General features: G+C 33.0%; 1 protein-coding gene across 1 annotated transcript in view; it reads right to left on the reverse strand.

Annotated features, from left to right (window-relative positions):
* LOC134712807 (5'-nucleotidase domain-containing protein 3-like) overlaps positions 1–18,065 on the reverse strand; it is a 32,515-nt gene extending 14,450 nt beyond the window's left edge. Inside the window, exons 1-9 of the mRNA XM_063574700.1 lie at positions 17,866–18,065; positions 8,573–8,748; positions 8,052–8,126; positions 5,005–5,060; positions 4,223–4,313; positions 2,732–2,800; positions 2,389–2,445; positions 1,473–1,533; positions 1,058–1,160 (exon numbers count right to left, since the gene is read on the reverse strand). Coding sequence (XP_063430770.1) covers positions 1,058–1,160; positions 1,473–1,533; positions 2,389–2,445; positions 2,732–2,800; positions 4,223–4,313; positions 5,005–5,060; positions 8,052–8,126; positions 8,573–8,748; positions 17,866–18,040 — 863 coding nt within the window. The 5' untranslated portion in view covers positions 18,041–18,065. The remainder of the gene's footprint in view (positions 1–1,057; positions 1,161–1,472; positions 1,534–2,388; positions 2,446–2,731; positions 2,801–4,222; positions 4,314–5,004; positions 5,061–8,051; positions 8,127–8,572; positions 8,749–17,865) is intronic.
* Between the last annotated feature and the right edge of the window lie 6,615 nt (positions 18,066–24,680).

Genomic DNA, 24,680 nt, shown 5'->3' on the forward strand with positions numbered 1-24,680 from the left:
TAAACAGACTTTTGACAAGGAGAAAAGATTTGTGTTTGCAATACTAAATGTAATAAATGTAGGTGAATAGTTTATTCATTATTTAAATAATTTAGGCTTGACGAATAATCTTTATTCTTAATGCCATACATATAGGAAAATGTTGAATATTGAGAGGGAATTAATCTCCTCTTTACATAACTGACCAAGTGTGCCCACTCAAGAAATGTCATGTCTGAGTTACTTATTATGTTTGAATTTATGTCAAAAGTTTAAGATAAAGAGGTTATACAGCAAGTATTACATAACATCAACATTATCAATGATCTATGTAAATGAAGTAATGTTAAAAGGGAAATGTATATACTCTAAATTGAAGACTGTATTTTGGCCTATAATGATTTACTTTTACAAATTATGACTTAGATGGAGACTTCTCGCATTGGCACTCATACCACATCTTATTATATCTAATTGCAATCCGTTCATAATCCCCATCTTTTATTAATTGCAATGAAACCAACAAAATATTTTTGTAGAATAAGATTACCCTTTGGTACATGTATGAATTGAAATGTCTCTTTTATTCAGATTCTTTGCATAGCAATATAATATTCCCCCAAGAAAGTAACCAAAAAGCAGCATGCAATAAATTTCAATATTGCACTAGTGCAATAAATCTTCAAAGTTCATGACGTCATCAACAACAAAAGCTTAGTTGAAACCAATTTTTACTTTCAAATATTATATTGCTATACATTAAAAGGGTTATTGCATGAATATTGGGGAATATTCATGCAATAACCCTATATTATCACAATTTTGAAATACACATGCCTATAGAAGGGATCATAAACTTTAAGGACAGGAAATGTTATGTTCATTATTAATCCCAAACAGATGTTGAATTATTATGTATTCTAAAATTTTGTTTCAATAATGTACAAAATAAACCATCACTAAATGAACCAGTGGTGGTTGATTTGAATTAGAATTTTTGGTGTTTTAACGCCACTTTTAAGCTCTGCTTCAGCGATGATAGAAAAAACAAGTTATACACTTAATACTTAGTACCTACACAAAAGGGAATCCACTGTTAGTTATCAGAAACAGTTTCTTATCAGACTTCATCAAATTTTCAAGAAGAGACATCACTTTAGGTCCCTTTTCTAAATATTTTTCTGAAATGATATATGCACATTATTTCTTAGTCTTTCTTTATAAAGTTTTAAAGTCTAAGATTAATGACCTCTTCTTAGATCATATAATTATAAAACAGGTCATTTTCTTAAATGTCTAATTTGATAATAAACTATTAAATTACAATCTTCACTGTTAAAAAATTAAACAAAATTTAGGAGGAAGTAACATAGCTGCTTTAAAATTGAACTTCAGACCATATTGAATTTCCAACATATAGCCTCATAACTATAATACAATATATAACATGAATATTGAACAAATCTTTGTTTTCTATAAAGATCAATTCTTACCTAAATTGGTTAAAATACTGTTATGTAGCAATCCATTGGAATGGATCCCTTGGACAGCACCCTAATCAACAAATAACATTTATATCTATTAGATTTTGTAACAAATTGACAGCATATTGAATGTTCAATACATATAAATAAAGAACAAAGTTCCAATGTCCCCTGCATTGCACATATTTCATCTATCCAGGGCAATAACTAACAAGAATGTGTCCCAAGTACACGGATGCCCCATCCGCACTATCTTTTTCTATGTTCAGTGGACTGTGAAAATGGGATAAAATCTCTAATTTGGCATTAAAATTAGAAAGATCATATCAAAGGGAACATGTTTACTAAGTTTCAGTTTGATTGGACTTCAACTTCATCAAAAACTATCTTGACCAAAAACTTTAACCTGAACATGGACGAATGGATCAACGGAATATCGGACAAACGGATGATTGAACTGTACGACGGACAGACGGGCACACGAGGGACGCACAGACCAGACAACATAATGCCCATAAATAAGGCTTTTCTTTAAAACAATTTTTTAAATAAAAAGTATGTGCAGTAGACAAAAAGTTTTTTTTATTGTAAACTAAACATTTCAAACAGATGTTTAAGGGCATTATTAATTTAGAATACTATAAATTTTATAAAAATTGTTCATGTTTTCCATAATTTAAATATTTCCAAGGGACATAACTCTTTTAAAAGAATTTGTTCAAGATATTGCTGATATAAACCTATAGTATAAGTTTTATAAAATCTAGCAATAATTGTAGCCCTGAGAGAGTGCTAACAAGACGTGACTGATGGACACATGGACGAATGCCACGGTCTTTTTGTTTAGCTGGCAACAAAAGTTTCAATTCAAATAGGTATAAAGCTGGAATCAATGAAGAGAGGAGCTAATGAAGAGTAGACTTACCCTAACGTCATAGAAGACATATTCTGGATCATACTGAATGTCGTTCTCTCTGAAATACTGAAATTAAACTTATATTAATTGTCAGAAAACTGGAACATTTCTTTTCATATTGTGATGTTTAATCAAGACATAGTTTTTACTTAACTACTTGTACCTGGCTGGTATCATTAACATTATTATAAAGTTTGGCTAATCTGTTATCAATTTCATACTCAAACCAGTTCTTTTAATAGCTAAGATGTACTTCTTAACATAAAGTTGAACTTTTAAGAGTTTTATTTAATGTGACAAATCATATTATTAAAACACAAAACAGGTATAATTTCCAAGCTATAATCATTACCTCAATGACTTCGGTTAATAACGTCATTTCAGGGGGTGCAAACAGGTCAACAAGCTGGTACATTGGACCCTGTAAGTAAATTCTATTTTTAATACACAAAATATGTAATCTACAATAACAAAGATCACCTTGTTCCCAAACTGATCTTGAAGGAGTTATCCAATGAAAGTTTTGGAGATCTTGTTTTTGTGATAACATTGCCTTCTGATTGCTTTCCAGTTTTAAACGCTTTTTGTCTTTTTCTGGTGACAATTTTTGCTGTTACAGTTTCTATCTATTATTGAAAGTTGTTCTGTGAGTAAAGTTTTGGTTCACCTTTTTCAAATTCAAGTTTACTTTTTTACCGTTAAAATCTGCATCTAAAGGATCCACATTTGCCATACTAGCGTTGTACCTAACATCCACCTAGCATCCACCTAGCATGGACAATAAAACAGACCTTTTAAAAAGTTCATTATCCGTTCAAGAAAATTACCAGATATATGGGGAAAAAAGGAGATTAAGAAACAGAAGCAATGACAGGAAAATAAAAATGAGAAGAAGTCAATACTGAAGATTAACATACCATACATAAGTGCAAGAAGTCAAAATTATTTGGAATACCAGATATTCAACTTAGAGAAAAAAAGGTAGGGAGCAGAAATGAAGTGAACCAAATGAACCACAAAACATTTATGAAGAAAAGCTTGATCCACAGTAATTTTATTAGCCAAGTAAATATGAAAGAATCTACCAAGATTTGTGGGGATCATACACTTCCAACTTTACCAAACACAATTGGAAGCAGTACCACCCTCAGAGGATTGAGAGGAACCAGTTGAATAGGTAACCAATGGCCAGTGAGGAGTTGTCATTTTATGATCTACTTTCATCATTTCTACAATAATACCACTAGAAACCTCCATGAGAACAACTACACAGATGTGTGAAATCAGCAGCTAACCACATCGTTTATAACTTTATTCATTAACTTTCACTTTTAAATTTACAACTGATTGCAATGAGTGTGTCTTTGGTTAGCTTGCTTGCTATCTGAACCGTGAAGTCATTATTAGATAAGGTAAAATACCCTCTTTTAATATTAGACTTGTCCAACAGATAACCAATATATCTGTCTGATGGACAAGACTACTTTGAAAAGAGAAAAGTATACCTTACCTAATAATGACTTCATGGTTCAGCTAGCAAGCAAGCTAACCAAAGATATTACCTTTGCCTACACACTCAATGCAATCAGCTGTAAAACTAGATTCTTATTTCACTATCTATTTAAAAATATAACGCCCTCATAACAACTTTCATTTTGTAACATTACTTCAGGCAAACCACCAAATTTGTTCTTCACTGTTTGATTTCATATGTAATATTTTCCTGAAGATGCTCCACTTGTTGGCGAAACATGTTGACAAGAATAAACTCTTACCACAGTAATTGATAGGCTTTGTTGTCTGTATTATCATTTTGTTTTACTTATCTTGTTTAAGATCTTACCAGTCCATAGAATGTGTTCATAGATTCTAGTGCCACGTGGGTTCCATCATAAAGTTTTATTACTTCCTCATCTGAGACCTTTTGCATTCCCCTATAAGTACATACCGGTTATAAAATTTCATTTCATTATCATTGACTTATAAAAATTGATTGTTTGGGATCCCTCTCACTGATACAATACTACTCTGATGGATGTAATTTTTTCATATTTATATATATACATAAATCTATTTGTTATACAAAGCTTCATTTAACCTACAAATACTGAATTTATACAGTCCTAGTGGACTAAATTTGTCACCGCAGTCCCACAGTTCATCCTAACTGGACTGAACTCTGTGTTCACAATATACATGTATGTATCCTAACTGGACAGAATATGTTTTCACAGTCCCCAGATAGTAAAATCGGCCCACTAAAATTGCCTACACAATTGATCTCTATTATAAACAGGTATTTGTCATGATTTTTTAAATAACAGATTGTCAAAAACACATTCATACTGTCTCTAGAGTCTCCATGGAGTGATATACAGATAGCATAAACTGACTTCTCCTACTGTTGATTCATTAATATTCGTTGGGTACTCATTTTCGTGGATTACGTGGGTACACTGAGGAACCACAAATTTAAATGTTCAACGAAGTACAAATTTGCTGAAGGAATGTACGCAGACTTTTCGAAAACCAAAAATTTAAATATCCAAGAAAATGCAAGTTTTCCTCAATCCACGAAAATTGATACCCACAAAAATAAATGAATCCACAGTAATCAAAATTTACCTGTAAACTGTTCCAAGCTGTATGTTATGAAATGAATCTAATTTCATCAGTAGACCCTAGAATATATCAGAAACTCAATTTGAGAATGTCTAATTGTAAAAAAGAACATTTAATATAAACCATATATCAATAACAACTGGCTGGCAACTTCCTGGTTTTTTTTGTCTGAAGGTTTGATGATTACCTTTAGCAATCCAAGAAAATTTGTATTTAAAAAATACCCTTATTTTCATATTAGCATCACTCTTTTGGTCATTATTTGGATCTACCATTTTAAAATTTTACCAAAATCAAATTAAGCTAGTGAATTTTGTTTGTCCAATGTAAAATGTATATACAATACCAATTCTTTACAACATAAAACTAGAGGCTCTAAAGAGCCTGTGTCGCTCACCTTGGTCTATGTTCATATTAAACAAAGGACACAAATGGATTCATGACAAAATTGTATTTTGGTGATGGTGATGTGTTTGAAGTTCTTACTTTACTGAACGATTTTGCTTCATACAATTATATCTATAATGAACTTTGCCCATTAGTAACAGAGAACTATATTTGGTAAAAATTTACATAAATTTACCAAATTAATGAAAATTGTTAAAAATTGACTATAAAGGGCAATAACTCCTTAAGGGGTCAATTGACCATTTAGGTCATGTTGACTTATTTGTAGATCTTACTTTGCTGAACATTATTGCTGTTAACAGTTTATCGCTATCTATAATAGTATTCAAGATAACCAAAAACGGCAAAATTTCTTTAAAAATTACCAATTGGAGGGCAGCAACCCAACAACCAGTTGTCCAATTCATCTGAAAAAGGACAGATAGATATTGACATGATTAACAATTTAACTTCTTGTCAGATTTGCTCTAAATGCTTTGGTTTCATAGTTATAAACCCAAAACTGCATTTTACCCCTATGTTCTATTTTTGGCCGTGGCGGCCATCTTGGTTGAATGGCCAGGTCATCGGACACATTTTTCAACCTAGATACCCCAAAGATGATTGTGGCCTAGTAGTTTCAGTGGAGATTTTTGTAAAAGATTACTTAGATTTACGAAAAATGGTTAAAAATTGACTATAAAGGGCAATAACTCCTAGAGGGATCAACTGACATTTCGGTCATGTTGATTTATTTGTAAATCTAACTTTGCTGAACATTATTGATGTTTACAGTTTATCTCTATCTATAATAATATTCAAGATAATAACCAAAAACAGCAAAACTTCCTCAAAATTACCAATTCAGGGGCAGCAACCCAACAACCTATTGACCGATTCATCTGAAAATTTCAGGGCAGATAGATCTTGACCTGATAAACATTTTTATCCCATGTCAGATTTCCTCAAAATGCTTTGGTTTTTGAGTTATAAGCCAAAAACTGCATTTTACCCCTAAGTTCTATTTTTAGCCGTGGCGGCCATCTTGGTTGGTTGACCAGGTCACGCCACACATTTTTTAAACTAGATACCCCAAAGATGATTGTGGCCAAGTTTGGATTAACTTGGCCCAGTAGTTTCAGAGAAGAAGATTTTTGTAAAAGATTACTTTAATTTACGAAAAATGGTTAAAAATTGACTATAAAGGGCAATAACTCCTAAACGGGTCAACTGACCATTTTGGTCATGTTGAATTATTTGTAGATCTTACTTTGCTGAACATTATTGGTGCCTACAGTTTATCTCTATCTATAATAATATTCAAGATAATAACCAAAAACAGCAAAATTTCCTCAAAATTACCAATTCAGGGGCAGCAACCCAACAACCTATTGACCGATTCATCTGAAAATTTCAGGGCAGATAGATCTTGACCTGATAAACATTTTTATCCCGTCTGATTTCCTCAAAATGCTTTGGTTTTTGAGTTATAAGCCAAAAACTGAATTTTACCCCTATGTTCTATTTTTAGCAGTGGCGGCCATCTTGGTTGGTTGACCAGGTCACGCCACACATTTTTTAAACTAGATACCCCAAAGATGATTGTGGCCAAGTTTGGATTAACTTGGCCCAGTAGTTTCAGAGAAGAAGATTTTTGTAAAAGATTACTTTAATTTACGAAAAATGGTTAAAAATTGACTATAAAGGGCAATAACTCCTAAACGGGTCAACTGACCATTTTGGTCATGTTGACTTATTTGTAGATCTTACTTTGCTGAACATTATTGCTGTTTACAGTTTATCTTTATCTATAATAATATTCAAGATAATAACCAAAAACAGAAAAATTTCCTCAAAATTACCAATTCAGGGGCAGCAACCCAACAACCGATTGACCGATTCATCTGAAAATTTCAGGGCAGATAGATCTTGACCTGATAAACATTTTAACCTCATGTCAGATTTGCTGTAAATGCTTTGGTTTTTGAGTTATAAGCCAAAAACTGCATTTTACCCCTATGTTCTATTTTTAGCCGTGGCGGCCATCTTGGTTGGTTGACCGGGTCAAGCCACACATTTTTTAAACTAGATACCCCACTGATGATTGTGGCCAAGTTTGGTTTGATTTGGCCCAGTAGTTTCAGAGGGGAAGATTTTTGCAAAAGCTAACGCTGGACGCCGGACGACGGACGCCGGACGCAAAGTGATGAGAAAAGCTCACTTGGCCCTTTGGGCCAGGTGAGCTAATAAGAAGATGTGGTATGATTTCCAATGCGACAACTCACCACAAGAGACCAAATGAGCAGAAGTAGTAGATTATTAGCAATTATAGACAACCTTCAACAATGAATAAAACCCATACTGCATAGCAAGCTTTAAAAGCCCACAAAATGACAAACGTACATGTAAAAAAATTAACACTAAAAGACTAAGGGCCTGATTCACATACAAAACAATCAACAAAAAGAACAAATATGATATATATATATTATGCAACACTGAATTACAGGCTCCTACTTGGGAAAAGCCAGAATGCGGTGGTGTAAAACAAGTTAGGGGGGACTACTTGTATCAAGGATGCATAAGACTATATTTATATGGAATGAATAACTTTAACTATAAAGCAAAATAAATCATTTTTAAAAAGTAAAACCATTTATTACCTTGCGAATGTCATAGTGGAGACCACGTACAGCAAACTCTGCACTGTACTCAAATTTGAGTATATCTTTAGGGTACTGAAAAATTAAATTTAATGAATTTGCAATTGTCAAATTCTATCATAATATAATCTAAACATCAAAAATAGTTTTTTCTATGATAGTTTACTCTTACATTTTTGTAGTTTATATGTTCAGTACTGGATCTTATTATGAACCTAAATTTACTATAATAAAAACGTATATATAACAGTTATAATTAACATGTGTCATATAGAAATAACTTGTTTGTCAATTATACAAAAAAATATTAAAGTGAGCCTTCATAATAGTTATCAAAGGTACCAGGATTATAATTTAGTATGCGGATAATGCCAGATGCACGTTTCGTCTACATAAGACTCATCAGTGATGCTCATATCAAAATATTTATTAAGCCAAATAAGTAAAAAGTTGAAGAGCATGGAGGATAATCATTACAAAATCTCATTACTGTTTAAAATGTAAAATATTTTAGTGATTACCTTATACTTGTGAACTAATGCATCTTTTCCCAGACGGAAGATCAAACTGTGTAATTCTTGTTTGTAAGAAGCTAATGTGTAATCGTAGTCAAAACCATAAACTTTGATGTGTTTTAATGATGTCTCATTGTTTGCAAACACTGCATGTTGGTTAACTGTCACATGTTCACTTTTTTCTGCAAAAAAGAAATCCATTTGAACAATAGTAATTAGTGAAGGAATACTAATATAAATACTTTATTAAACCAATCTGGAGAGAAAATTTTAGGGACTGAATTTTCAGCTCTCCCTTGACACAGTTTGTGAATATAGTCTTGAGAAACATTGTGAATGATAGTCCACCTTAAGGGAACGATAAATGGCTAGCCCGTGTTAAGGAAAACCATTTCAAAAAACTTTTCTTCAAGCTGAACATAAAGAGAAATGTACTGTTGGATGAAAAGACTTAAAGGCACAGCATAGAAGATAAACTAGCATGGAGAGGGGGAGGGGGAGGGAGACCAAGGACTTTGGGTCTTAAAGCACCAGATTGCTTACAGATTCAGAATCCTAACGAACAAGCTTTTAGATTTTACGTTCCTGATACTTTATCACAATATACACGATATAGTAATCCTATGTGAACAACACAATATAGTAATCCCGTGTGAACACAACTTTTAGATTTAAGAGAGCATATATATTTTTAGAACATAATTGTCGTGAATATAGGCCAAGAGATTTAAGATCATTTTCTTATGTAATTGTTTCCCGTACTTTCGCTCACACTGTTGTTAATGTAACGTAACGTTATTGTTATGTATATCTTTTATTTTATGATCATAAAGCATCTAAACTAGCAAGACATTATTTTTCCTCCACAACAAAAGTTAATAACCCTCAAGATATAAACCCTCAAGATAAAAACCACAACTAGAGATGAGTTCGAAACTCAAAACAGTACGAGCCGCACATCGACGAGCAGTAATAAAGCTACTGTAAAAAGCAGACCCGACAGAAGAACCGCAACAAGATGTTGTCAACCTCAGATCCATGATGGAGCTTATCAAAACCAAGAAGAAGACATTGTCTGACCTCAATAAGAAGATTCTAGAATCTATCGAAGAAGATGAAGACATTGACGAAGAAATTGAAGAAGTTGACAGATACGAGTTAGATATTCAAATTGGAATAACGAAAATCGAGAAGTTCTCAAAAGAAGTAAGTTATTCTAAAAATCAATCAACTCTTAACCCTTATGCATCAGATTTTATATGCAAAAACCCCAGCGTGCAAGAACATTCTAACCAGATACAACAAGAACAAACAAGCCTAAGCCAGTCAAGCATGCCCAACTCCACAGTGTCAAGTCATCATAACAAATGCCTAAGCTCAACTTGCCAACTTTCTGCGGAAATCTATTGGAATGGTTAGCCTTTTGGGATTCCTATAATAATTCTGTACATGAAAATCCTTCATTGACTGACGTGCAACAATTTGATTATTTAAAATTGAAAATTTATGAAGAAGCTAGCCAGTGTATTTCGGGAATGCAAATGACTCATACAAACTATAATCAAGTAATACAAATTCAACACAAGAAAATTGGCCAACAACACAAAATAGTAAACGCATACATGCAAAATTTGCTAAATTTGTCTGCACCAACGCCCGGAATTAGGGGACTGAAATCGTTCAGTGACACAATAGAAAGTAATGTACGTGAACTAGAAGGAATGGGTCGATATCAGGAATCGTACGGAAGCCTATTAATACCACTAATACTCAACAAACTGCCATGTTTTGTCAGACAAAATATTACCCGAGACCACAGTAATGATGATTGGGATATTTCAAGTTTACGCAAAGCAATGAAGAAAGAAATTTGTATCCAAGAGGCTGCTAACACCAATCCTATTGAAACCAATCATGCCAATATTGTCCTCACCGCATCGTTCGTGACAGAAATTACAAATAAAAAATGGAAGTCAACAGGGTCTAAAGATAGTAACAACAATAGTTCCGTTAAGACTAAAAGGCCGTGTTTGTTTTGTCAAAACCCGTATCACCCAAATGAATGTACAAAGATCACCGATATAAACGCCCGCACCCAAATCATAAAGAAAAAACGAGTTTGCTTTAACTGTTTCGGTAATCACAAGGTTTCGGATGCAAGTCAAAATACAGTTGCCGAAATTGCAGTAAGAAACATCACAGTAGCATCTGCCATAATAATTTACTAAATGAAAACTCCACTTCAAATGAAAATCAAGCCGTAACAAAACCTGTCAACGAAGAGCTACAAAGTACCACAGAAACAAAGAGCGCCGCTATGCATTCTGCTGTTACAGCACATACCAAAATTCTATTGAAAACCGCCGTAGCACCCGTATGGTACCATGATTAAAGTGTTATGACTAACATTCTACTCGATGAAGGCGCCTAGAATTCATTTATTTCTCAAGAACTAGGAGAGAAACTCCATATCAAACCAACTGGTATAGTAAGCATGCAAATTTCTGCATTTGGCAGGAAAGAAGGTGAGGTACGCAACCTGGAGAAAGCAACATTATCCGTTGAGACTGAAAGAAAAGAAAGAATTCCAATGGAAGTAATTATTGTTCCAAAAATTGCCGCACCGATACATATGAAGAAACAAGTAAACATTAACAGCTTGCCCTATTTACGAGGATTACAACTTGCCAACCTAGTCAAGCAGGATGAAAAGTTTTCCATTTCACTTCTCGTTGGAGCAGTACAGAAGAAGAAGAAGAAGAAGAAGATGCTTTATTTCCATAAAATGGGCTCACAAGGAGCATAATATAATATCATTGTAATATAATATTCTTTTACAAATATAATAAACAACACAAGTTACAAACACAAATAAGAAACAACAGTTATCACATATTAGTATATATATAAAACCTTTGTCTCAGGCACACCTCTGGAAAGTAACAAAAAAGAATACTGCGAGTAGTCTAAATATATCTAGCTGAACTGCAAGAGGCACCTAGGGACGGTGCTATATGGCATGGAGGGTGCATATTAAAATGTGTTTCGGGACATTAATGATATGGTAAGATATTGTAAGAAGTTGCACATAAATGGTATGTCATCCTCGTGCCTGGTGCAGAGGAGTCAGTACTATTTAAAGTGACACAACTGCAAGAGGCACCAAGGGACAATGCTAATTGACATGCCAAAGTGCACAAATTACAAAAAAGATAAAATATTACCAGTTTAATAAAAAAAATAATAATATCGCAAACAAGAAGGTAATAGAACTTGTACGATGTGTCCTGTACCCCACCATGCCAACCTTGTGCCTAGTGCAGAAAGCCTGATTAAATATTTATCTTTAAAGTTATATTTTATCTTCATCAATTAACTCACAGACAGATATCAAAATATCAAGATTCTCTACATTAAGAAGCCATATCAGTTTTTGACTAGGAATCAAATGCTTAAAGTTTGGGCATAGTAAGTCAATAGTGGAATTCAAATAATTTCTCTTATCTTGTGATGATGTACAATACAATACAATACAAAGTTTTTATTGTCAATTATGACGCCCAATTATTTGAGCAGTACAATTAGGTTCAATTTCATACAAGTGATTACATATTGATTACATTGATTATTTAACAATTAAACAAAGTCAAGTCTTTTTCACCCAAATAATTTCTGCAAAAAAGATGAATATATATATATATATATATATAGTATTACAATATAATATAGATGGACAAACTACCGGTGACTAAACTGTATCTAGAATTGATTTTCTCTCTTTGAATAAAGTACACAATAATAAACTTACTTTTTTAATTATAACATTATCCTCAGATGACATTAACCATATTAATTTTGATTTATTTGGGAGGCTTTTAAAATTTTTGTTAACCTTATTTAAGTAATTTATATATTCAGATCTTTTATTTTCTAAAACAGGGCACTGAAGAAGAAAATGAATTTCATCTTCAACTTCATTTTTACATAATTTACATATTCTATCCTTCACTTGAAGCCCCACATATCTGCCTCTTTCAATTTCTAATTTATGTGCACTGACTCTGAACTTAGTGAGCAGTCGACTTTCATCCTCATTTAAAATTAATAAGTATTTTTCCATATAAATATTTTCTTTAAATAATCTGTAAGTTCTTAGTTTATTTCCATGCTGTTTATTTTGTCTATCATTGTAAAGTTCAGATTTCCAAATACAAGAATATTTCTGTTTTAATTTCCGGTAAATTAGTGATTTTAAATCCATCTTTGAATTTTTAATAAGTTTAAGATCTATATCAAGATATTTCATAAGAATAGCAATACAACTATACCAACTATTTTTGTTTAAACTATTTAGTGATCTAGAGACATTCAGGGCTTCAGAGAGAAGGATATCATCAGACTTTAATATATATTTATAATATCTAAACATATTTAAAATTACTTCAAGAAATAAGGGAAATCTTCCCATTTCACCCAATACAGCTATATTTGTAGATTTGTTACCTAAACCCAAAGAAAATTTACAGAATTTGACATGAATACTTTCTTGTTTCATGTCCTTGCATAGTTTAAAAAGATTATGTTCATTTTTTTTTAGTTTATTTATTACTGAAGATCCCCATATTTCACTCCCATATAACAACACAGGTTTCACAGTATGATCAAATATATGTGAAAGTGTGTTAATTTTGAGAATAAAAAATGTTTTTCATCATCAACTTCATTTGAGGTGCACCTGAGACATATTCTGTCTTGTCGGAGAGTACCCTGATAGCGACCTTGTTCAATTCTTAGTCTGTGAGAAGAAATACGCAATCGAGTGAAATTTCTCCTCTGCTCAGGTGATTGTAATATAGTAAGGTATCTTTCAAGACCAAAATGAGTCTTAAAAGTGCTATAGCTACAAAGCTTCCCATCAGCACAATTGTGCATTTGGTTTCTCCATTGTATTTCATAGTGCTCATACAAAAACTTTTTAATTAAAATTTTGAATCTAAAGTTGCTTGCAAAGGTTAGACTGTCAACCCCATTAATTTTTTTTTGCAAATAGTTTAAAGATCCATACCAAGAGGGAATTTTTGATTCAAATAATAGCTTTGACTCTAAATATGCATCTTTTAGTAAGGGAAAGGATGAACCCAAATTTTCAAGCCGGTGCCAGTATCTGATCATAGATTTGGTGATATCAAAATGTAAAGGAAATCTCCCAAGTTCTGAAAGAGTGGCAAGGTTTGTTGCTCTTTTCCCCACACCTAGTAATAATTTACAAAATTTCATATGTAATCTATCTGAAAAAAGTTTAGGATAAGCTTGATCAACTGTATAAGTCTGAGAATTTAATTTTTTTTTGAAAGGATTAAAAAAGCCCCAAATTTCCGAACTATACAAAAGAATGGGTTTAATTGTATGATCAAATACATGGAGGCTGTTTTTAATATTGGGATTCAGTGATAAAAAGTCCTTTCGTAGCTTGTAGAATGCTTTCAATGCCTTATTGTACAATTCCTTCTGAGCAAAGGAAAAAGATCCTGATGCACTAAATGTTATACCTAAATATTTACAATGTTGAACACAATCTATCAACATGTCATTAAAATAAAAATTATGTTTTATATGCCTGCCTGCTTTGTTAAATACCATCACCTTAGTTTTTTTTAGATTAATTTTCATACACCAATCTTTACAATAATTATTTAATTGATCAAGTTTACACTGAAGCCCCTTTTCCGAGGAAGAAAAAATGACAATATCGTCAGCATATAATAAACAATGAACTGGCTTTGAGTTAACCAAGACTGGATCAGGTGACTTTTCTAGATAATCAGGGAGATCATTTATAAATATTTTAAACAAATTAGGACTCAAATTATCTCCCTGTTTCACTCCCACCTTAGTTGGAAAAAGGTCTGTAACTCTATTCTTTAATCGAATACAGGATTTACTCTGGGCATACATACTCTTAATTATATTATAAAAATTTGTACCCAGCCCAATGTTTAATAACTTGAGTTTTATACCTGGATGAATGACCGTGTCAAAGGCCTTTTGGAAATCAACAAAACAGGCAAACACTCTACCTTCTTTAGTATGACAGTACTTATCGATAATAGTCTTAAGTATGAACATATGGTCAGATGGTCGCGCTTTCCTTGTGAAGCCAATTTGGCTATCTTTAATGATCTGATATTTATCTAAAAATTTGCAAAGACGGGTGTCAAGAATCTTATTAAAAAGCTTCCCCAAAGCATCAGTAATAGTTATTCCTCTATAATTATTAGGATCAGATGCATCATTCCCTTTATGAATTGGGAATATGTAGCCAATAGTCCAGGGTTCTGGGTATTTTCCATAAGAGAGGCAATTATTAAAAATTTTTAGTAAACAAGGTAACAAAGAGGTTTGACCATATTTTAGCATACTGTTAGAGATGTTATCCAACCCTGCTGCTTTATTAATTTTTAAAGATGACAAAGCAGTAGATATTTCGGTTTCAGAGATCCTACTATCAAGTTCATTAAAGCACTTTCTTTTTTCAAGAATATTTAGCTTTTCCTCCAAAAATTGCAGTCGTTCTTTAAACTCATCTTTTGATTCTGTCAAATTTTTAAAATGATTCAACCAATCAAATGGTGCGACTAATGCACTTTTATCATCCTTTTCCTTACCCTGAAGTTCATCAATCAATTGCCAGTACTGCTTAGGGTTTTCCTCGTGCAGTGTTTCTATCTGCTTCAACAAAGACTGCTTGTACTCTCTGTATTTGTGTTTTCGTGCCTTAGTATATAAGCGCTGTAGTTTATAAAAGTGACCTTTAACAAGATGAAGTTATTCCAGGTGACGGACCAACAGCTGTTAAATCCAAAATAGGTTATTTGCTATCAGGACCACTGAACACAGATATCAATACTCAACAATGGACCTCTACAATGATAAATGTTTTAGTGGTGCACAAACCCGAGGAGTGCAATTTACAAAAAAATCGGGAAATTGAGTCGAGCGGATTAGAGACGGATTCTGATGAAATCATACAAAATGCACAAAACCTAATGCTTGAGTATCAAAACTTTAGCATAACATTTAAGGAAAATAAATATGTCACAAAACTTCCTTGGGAACCACCACCACTACCAAAGAATCAAGTTAAAGACACCATACCATTTTGCACAACTGGGATAGATTTTACCGGACCTCTACACATCAAGGATACATCTCATCTTTTACACGGAGGGATTAGTACGACCACAGAGATGCACAACGACAAACACAAAGCGAATATTCAACAACTTGATACGATCACAGCAAACAAACTATTTGAGAGAAAAGGACTTTTATTAGACCTTTCGCAAAATGTTGGTCTTATGAATATTTTACCGGATTACGAGAATATCATCGAGCCTCTGGAAAATATACTGCACAAGTTTACATCGGTGATGTAGTTCAATGGACTTATTCGAGCAGCAAAAGTACGGACTTATAGAAGACTTGTTACCACACGACTAATTGTGAAGTTCTATCCGTTAGAACTATATTTACTGTTAAAGGATTCTTGTGAAGGACAGTTAACGTAAAGTGAAATTACAAAAAACTTTCAATGTGATTCATTTATAGAACTTTAAAGTTTTGATTATTATCATTTAAAATAATTTTATTTCTTATACATTTTGAGGCCCCAAGAATGTCGTGAATATAGGCCAAGAGACTTTAGATCATTTTCTTATGTAATTGTTTCCCGTACTTTTGTGCACACTAATGTTAATGTAACGTAACGTTATTGTTACGTATATCTTTTATTTTATGATCATAAAGCATCTAAACTAACAAGACGTTATTTTTCCTCCACAACAAAAGTTAATAACCCTCAAGATAATAATACTTCAAATACGTTTTTAACCAGGCAAAGCCGCTCTATACATATTCTGTGTGTGATAGTGAGGGTGTTTTTTTTTTTATTTTAAACGATTAATAAGGCGTAGCTTTTAAATATTAACGCACATCCCGTGTGGAAAGACTTGTTTTATATTTGATATTGCCATGTACTTTTGATTATAACATATACATGTATATAACTTTTAAAATGTCGGGAGGTATCGTTGCAGATTGCAAATATCTTTAATGATATTCATATATGTAAATAATGTACATAATGGTGGAAGAATGATCCAAAATTCATGGATAAAATTGTGGTGATGGGATTCACAGTCACAGCACACATTGTAAATAATGAGCAATGCCAACCAAAGCACCTGTTTATCACACAGAACTTGTGTGGCCCTTTAAAGGGTGTAAAGATACCGAGGTAAGGTACGGTTAAGGTTCATGTGGACTGGTATCGGGATCGTTCGCCCTGATGACATGTTCGCCCTAGGTTCGTTTGCACTGAGTTTGTTCGCCCTGATAGTCTGTTTGCCCTATATTCATTATGATATGTATATGTTACATTAATAAACGAAATATATATAAATATTATATATTGAAATTTTTATATATTTATATTTATTAAAAGTTAAATACAGAATATTTGCCAAATTTATATCAATTAAATAAAATTCTTGGCTGCATTGTTAGAGTGGGGTGCCCATTTTCGCTGCATCTTTCCATGTTTTCTACAGTTTATGGTCAGGTCTAAATGTTTTTGAAGTATACTGATATTTCTATATGAAGATAACTTCAAATGCAAAATATTCTTAAGCTTGAAAACGTGTTTGTTTGAAAAAAATCATCTGAAAAGTTAGATTAAAGTGACCAATGTACAGCAGTGTGACTGTGTTTTTGGTATTTGTTTTACTAATAGTAATTCAATTTAATAGTGAATGTACAGAAACTTATAACCTAGCTAGTCCTAGTCATGCTAGTAGCAGCTAGCTATAAGCAACATGATACATCGTAAATATTCGCCCAAATTGTAGACTGACTTCAACACATTCAATTATATACACACAACGCAACACTATATACTAAAAAATAAAATCAGGGCGAATGGACTCAAGGCGAACAGGTATTAGGGCGAACAGAAACTAGGGCCAACACGAATCAGGGCGGACAGACCCGGATTCATGTGGACCCTATGGCTAAAATGGCTGAAGTTTCACCTCAAAATTTACTCTGTGAACAGACAAATCTGTGCATCTGGAAAAGTTTTAAAGCATAGCTTGCCCTAGATAAATAGAATTCATATATGTTTTATGTTTTAGAAGAAAAAAAACTTGAAAGGACTTTGATATGCAATTATTTTCATAATGAGAATGTTTTCCAGAACTTTGAATATCTTTGACTTTGAAGGAGTTGATAACTTGTCAGACCTCGTATTTTTTTCTTTTTCGTCTTGTATTTATCAGTCCATGATTGTTTGGAGTTTGGCGCAGCTGATGAAAGACATCTGTAGCATGTTGGCAATGCATTTTGCTTATAATTTTCTAGAAAAGTTCTCAGAAATATCTTTGAAAGAGCACTGCTTGTTGATTTCATTGCAGACATCGGTCGTTCGGAACTCCTTTGGGCTTTACATCTGATCACCTACCCTTGGTCGTTATCAAATAAAACAACCGTGTACATCGGAAATATTAATGGTAACCACAACCTTATTTTGGCTAAATTTGCTAGATGAATTCAGAAATATTAAAGTGTACACTAGTCTTAACTAAATATAAAATTGTCATGATGTGAAATTGAAAAAATCGTCTAAATGAAATATTAAGTCCACAGCAAAAATACTAGTATAGAAAGTCCCTGCATATAGAGGTCATAGAGCATATTGAATAAAAGTTTAATAATACCAGAGGAACAGTCATACTCATATATCGATAATAAACTGACAATGCCATGGCTAAAAATGAAAAAAAAAACCAACAATAGTACACATGACGCAACATAGAAAACTAAAAAATAAGCAACACAAACCCCACCAAAAACTAGGGGTGATCTCAAATGATTCCATTAATTTTGTTGACAGTTGTAACCTTTTCCACTCTATACACTACACTTTCACACTATCTTATGAGAATCAAGTCCTAATAAATTATTTTTTTTACAAATATCAATCAACCATGAAAATGAGGTGGAGGTCTTAGAATCATGAAAATAGGTCAAGGCCTGATGAATCATTAAAATGTCTTCAAAGTCTCATGTACCATGCTAGACAGGCATGTACACCAAGTAATCATTTCTATGGCATATCATTAGGGTCAAAAGTATATTTTGTTGCAAATGCTATATTAAATACTGCAAATGCTCTAATAGATATAGCAAATGCTATAAATTATACTGCAAATGCGGTAATTGTAACTGCAAATGCGACAAATTGTAACAGCAAATGCGACAATTGTAAATGCAAATGCGACAATTGTAAGTCCAAATGCAAAAATTAAAACTGCAAATGCCATTTTTGTTTTAAATGTAGCATTTGCTATTATCTCACGTATCAAAAGGGTCAAAAGTAAATTACTGCAAAAGCAACAAATTGTAGCATTTGCACCATTCGCAATTTCATTTCGCAAATGCATTCAAAATAAATGGGTTAATCTTCAATAGGTCCTCCTACTTTTTGCTAAATGATTATATCTTATTAGAATAAATTTGAATATATAATTATATTATTATTAATTTATGAAATGGTGAAATATGGAATGAATGAATAATAAATATTACAATGAATTAGTTTTATTATACATTCATGCCAATTATAAAATTCTATAATGCAGGTGTGTTAGTCAGTCATCTATGCAGTGTCAATAATTGCAGAATGATACCCGATACTAGCCAAAGATCAAGAGATTCAAGAACTTTTTTTAACACTTTGTTAATATCAGACACCGACCATTTATGTTCTTCCTTTTAACCAGGTTGGGGTTTGTTTTGTTTTTTTTTTGGGGGGGGGGGGACTTTTAACCCTTTTCTCGATTCAATAAATTTGGAATCTAGTTATTGCTGAAGGAAAAATATTTCACTAATAAAACTAATAAACACAATTTTTATTTATGAAACATAATATACAGTTAAACTGGGACTGAGAAATGGGGCCTGGGCTGTGACATCAAAAGTGTCCTAAGATTTGTCATAAAATATATCTTAGGACAACTTATAGGACAGACCTAAGACAGTCTTATGATATATCTCAGACTGCATGTGCATCGAAAGTATCTTAAGACAATCTTAAGATAATATAAAAAAGAAGATGTGGTATGATTGCCAATGAGACAACTATCCACAAAAGACCAAAATGGCACAAACATTAACAACTATAGGTCACCATACGGCTTTCAACAATGAACAAAGCCCATACCGCAACGTCAGCTATAAAAGGCCCCGATAAGACAATGTAAAACAATTCAAACGAGAAAACTAACGGCCTTATTTATGAAGTACATGTATAAACAATCGCAGTCTTTAGTGATTTTTTTAGTTGCCCTTTAATGATATAATCATTTTAACAAGTGCATGTATTTGTGTTCTGAAAATAAATAACTCATAGATATAGGAAGATGTGGTGTGAGTGCCAATGAGACAACTCTCCATCCAAGTAACAATTTTAAAAGTAAACCATTATAGGTTAAAGCCTTGATAATAACAAAAATAAATGGTTTGTTATGTGGTAGTTTGAAAATAAATTACTTGACTTGCAATGTATTGAAAATAAATAACTCAGCAGGTCTAATCGAAAGTATGAGATGGCAACAGATTCCTTCATAATTTTTTTCCCCAAAAAACATCGGGAAACACTTCACATTTTTTTTTTATAATAAAAGTATAAATATTATTTAAATATACTTGAAATGTCTTAAAATTGGTTTCATTTAACTTGAGATATATTGTCTCAGGAAACCTTACCTCACTTTTATTTTAACAGGGCCGTAACTACATTGAGGCAAATGCCTCATGTAGGAAATTTCAAAACCAAATGCTTGTCTCCATATCAAATTGTGTTCGAATTGAGTGCCTTGCAAGAAGCAAGTTCTGTTTTCCCTCAGATGTAACCCCGATTTTGCGGGATCAATGTTTCTTATTTATTTGTCTTTTGTTCATTGATTGTCCTTCTGTATTCTGTTAGTGTCGCATTCCTTTTGTAATCTAGTAATTTTGTTTTAAACTTGATCATGAGTTTAGAAAAAAAAAAAGCAGACACAGACTTAACTATGTGAATTTCCTTTTTTTGCTTTATCATGCACATTGGTCTTTTGATGTTGTCCCTAGAAACTTAAGTCTTAAACTAAATTTATACATTTTGCTTTGAGACCAAAATATTGTCAAAAAAAATGATTAAAACAAACCTTTGCATTTTCAAAGCTATGAATATTTCTTCTGAACACTCAGAAAGCAGGATTTTACATCATTTGTTCAAAGAGCTTCTTGGGCCTTCAGTGACTCCAAAACCCTTAAAAAAATTCCTCGCTCCGCACGGCAAAATATGTTTTCCAAGACTTTTATAAGAGGCTAGTTACCACCAAACTTTAATACTATGTATGTATGCAGTACATGTAATATGCAGTTGGGGATATGAAAGATTCATATGATACATAATGACTTGACTATACATGTATTATTTATAATAAACAAATCTTTTAAAAGTTGTATGATTTTGTATATCATAAATATAGTTGGGGAAATGAATAATCAGTCCTTTGCTTTAATGAAACTGAAAAATCTTGCTTCAACAGTGAAGAAAATGAATAGTCTCCCCTCTTAGTTTAAAAATACAAATAAAGGATCAAAAACAAATCATCCTGCCACCTGTGTCGCTCACCTTGGTCTATGCCGTGAATATTAAACAAAGATGCACATGGATTCAAGTCAAAATTGTATTTTGGTGATGGTGATGTGTTTGTACAACTTACTTTACTGAACACTCTTGCTGCTTACAATTATCTCTATCTATAATAAACTTGGTCCAGTAGTTTTAGTGGAAAATGTTAGAGAAAATAAAATTTTATGAAAATTGTAAAAAAATTGACTATAAAGGACAATAACTCCTTAAAGGGTCGATTGACTATTTTGGTCATGTTCACCTATTTTTAGGTATTACTTTGCTGTGCATTATTGCTGTTTACAGCTTATCTCTATCTATTATAATATTTAAGATAATAACCAAAAACTGCAAAATTTCCTTAAAATTACCAATTCAGGGGCAGCAACCCAGCAACAGGTTGTTCGATCAATCTGTAAATTTCAGTGCCGATAGATCTTGTCGTGATAAACAATTTAACCTCAGTCAGATTTGCTCTAAATGCTTTGGTCTTTGAGTTATAAGTCAAAACCTGCATTTTACCCCTATGTTCTATTTTTAGCTGTGGCGAACATCTTGGTTGAATGTCCGGGTCACCGGACACATTTTTTAAACTAGATATCCCAAAGATGATTGTGGCTAAGTTTGGATTAATTTGGCCCTGTTGTTTTAGAGGAGAAGATTTTTGTAAAAAATAACTAAGATTTACGAAAAATTGTTTAAATTTGACTATAAAGGACAATAACTCCTAAAGGGGTCAACTGACCATTTCAGTCATTTGAACTTATTTGTAGATCTTTCTTTGCTGAACATTATTGCTGTTTACAGTTCATCTCTATCTATAATAGTATTCAAGATTATAACCCAAAACAGCAAAATTTCCTTAAAATTACCAATTTAGGGGCAGCACACCAACAACGGGTTGACCGATTCATCTGAAAATGTCAGGGCAAATAGATCTTGACCTGATTAACAAATTACCCCTGTCAGATTTGCTCTAAATGCTTTGTTTTTTGAGTTATAAGCCAAAAACTGCATTTACCCCTATGTTCTATTTTTAGCCATGACGGCCATCTTGGGTGGTTAACCGGGTCACCGGACACATTTTTAAACTAGATACCCCAATGATGATTGTGGCCAAGTTTGGTTAAATTTGGCCCTGTAGTTTCAGGGAGAAGATTTTTGTAAAAGTTAACGACGGACTACGGACGCCAAATGATGAGAAAATCTAACTTGGCCCTTTGGGCCAGGTGAAATAAAAAGGGGATAGTTTTCAGTTTATAATTATGTATTTTTTTTCAAGTAATAAGAACAACGACCGTCAATTAAAACCTTACAAAAATGATTGAGTGTTTCATATGAAGCTAAATCCAGTATTGTCAACTATGGATTAAACATGTTCAATCCATTTAAACTTATGCAATTCGGATTCGTTCGATTTGAACATTGTATGGTACAACATTTAGACAAAAATTTTCAAATGCTAACAGAGCTTTGATAGATCATAGACAATTGGCTTAGGGAGCTACCATTTGATTTTTATGGGGGGGGGGGGGGGGGGGGGGGCTAGGATGAAATTTGAAAAAAATAGGCAGGACAGGAGTTTTGAGTAAAAAAAAAAAAAAGGCAGGATGAGCAACTTGGTAAAAAAAAAGGCAGGATGACAATTTGATTTAAAAAAGTCAGGATAAAAGTCAGTAAAAAAAAAGGCAGGACCAAATAGGGTAAAAAAATTAAAAGGCAGGACAGAGATTACAACTAAAAAAAAAGCAGGACAAAATTTTTCATCCTAGCCCCCCCCCCCCCCCATAAAAATCAAATGGTAGCTCCCTTATGACATTGCAAGTGGGAAACATCGTTCTCTAAAAATAAGTCTTCAAGATCATTGACGGTCGTGCGGTGACTTACAGTTGTAAAATGTCTGTAGCATTTTGGTCTCTTGTGGACACTTGTCTCATTGGCAATCATACCACATCTTTTTTTTTTATAAATACACTGCAAGGTGAAAGGTTTTCTCCTTGTCAAACTCCATTATCGCAATTAAAAAAATTATGACATTTTGTCACCGTCTTTGATACACGAATATGTTAGTTGTTATTTCTATTTTTTGTTAGTTGTTATTTCTATTTTGTTTTGGCTCCGACTCTGACTGAGGCTTATGGTGATATCATAATGACTATATTATACTAGTATTGCGAATATCTTAATGCAATTTAATTAGATTGATCTTAATGTTGACCCAATATATACCCTCTGTGTGGGTATATACTGTTTTACCTCTGTCTGTCGGTCCGTTCGTCTGTCCCGCTTCAGGTTGAAGTTTTTGGTGAAGGTAGTTTTTTAGCTCACCGGGCCCGAAGGGCCAGTGAGCTTTTCTCATCACTTGGCGTCCGTCGTCCGTCGTACTGCGTCTGTCGTCCATCGTTAACTTTTACAAAAATCTTCTCCTCTGAAACCACTGGGCCAAATTAAACCAAACTTGGCCACAATCATCATTGATGTATCTAGTTTGAAATTTGTGTTTTGTTACCCGGCCAACCAACCTATCTGCCCTGAAATTTTTAGATAAATCAGACAACCCATTGTTGGGTTGCTGCCCCTTAATTGGTAATTTTAAGGAAATTATACTGTTTTTGGTTATTATCTTGAATATTATTATAGATGGAGATAAACTGTAAGCAGCAATAATGTTCAGCAAAGTAAGATTTATCTAGTTTAAAATTTGTGTTTTGTTACCCAGCCAACCAACAAAGATGGCCGCCATGGCTAAAAATAGAACATAGGGGTAAAATGCAGTTTTTGGCTTATAACTCAAAAACCAAAGCATTTAGAGCAAATCTGAAAAGAGGTAAAATTGTTTATCTGGTCAAGATCTATCTGCCCTGAAATTTTTAGATGAATCAGACAACCCATTGTTGGGTTGCTGCCCCTAAATTGGTAATTTTAAGGAATTTTTACTGTTTTTGGTTATTATCTTGAATATTATTATAGATAGAGATAAACTGTAAAAAGCAATAATGTTCAGCAAAGTAAGATTTACAATAAGTCAACATGACCAAAATGGTCAGTCGACCCCTTTAGGAGTTATTGCCCTTTATAGTCAATGTTTAACCTTTTTTCGTAAATCTCCATGATCTTTTACAAAACTCTTCTCCTCTGAAACTACCGGGCCAAATTAATCCAAACTTGGCCACAATCATCACTGATGTATCTAGTTTAAAATTTGTGTTTTGTTACCTGGCCAACCAACAAAGATGGCCGCCATGGCTAAAAACAGAACATAGGGGTAAAATGCAGTTTTTGGTTATTACTAAAAAAACAAAGCATTTAGAGCAAATCTGACATGGGGGTAAAATTGTTTATCTGGTCTAGATCTATCTGCCCTGTAATTTAAAGATG

Source organism: Mytilus trossulus, chromosome 3 (assembly GCF_036588685.1).
Source record: "Mytilus trossulus isolate FHL-02 chromosome 3, PNRI_Mtr1.1.1.hap1, whole genome shotgun sequence".
Lineage (NCBI taxonomy): Eukaryota > Metazoa > Mollusca > Bivalvia > Mytilida > Mytilidae > Mytilus > Mytilus trossulus.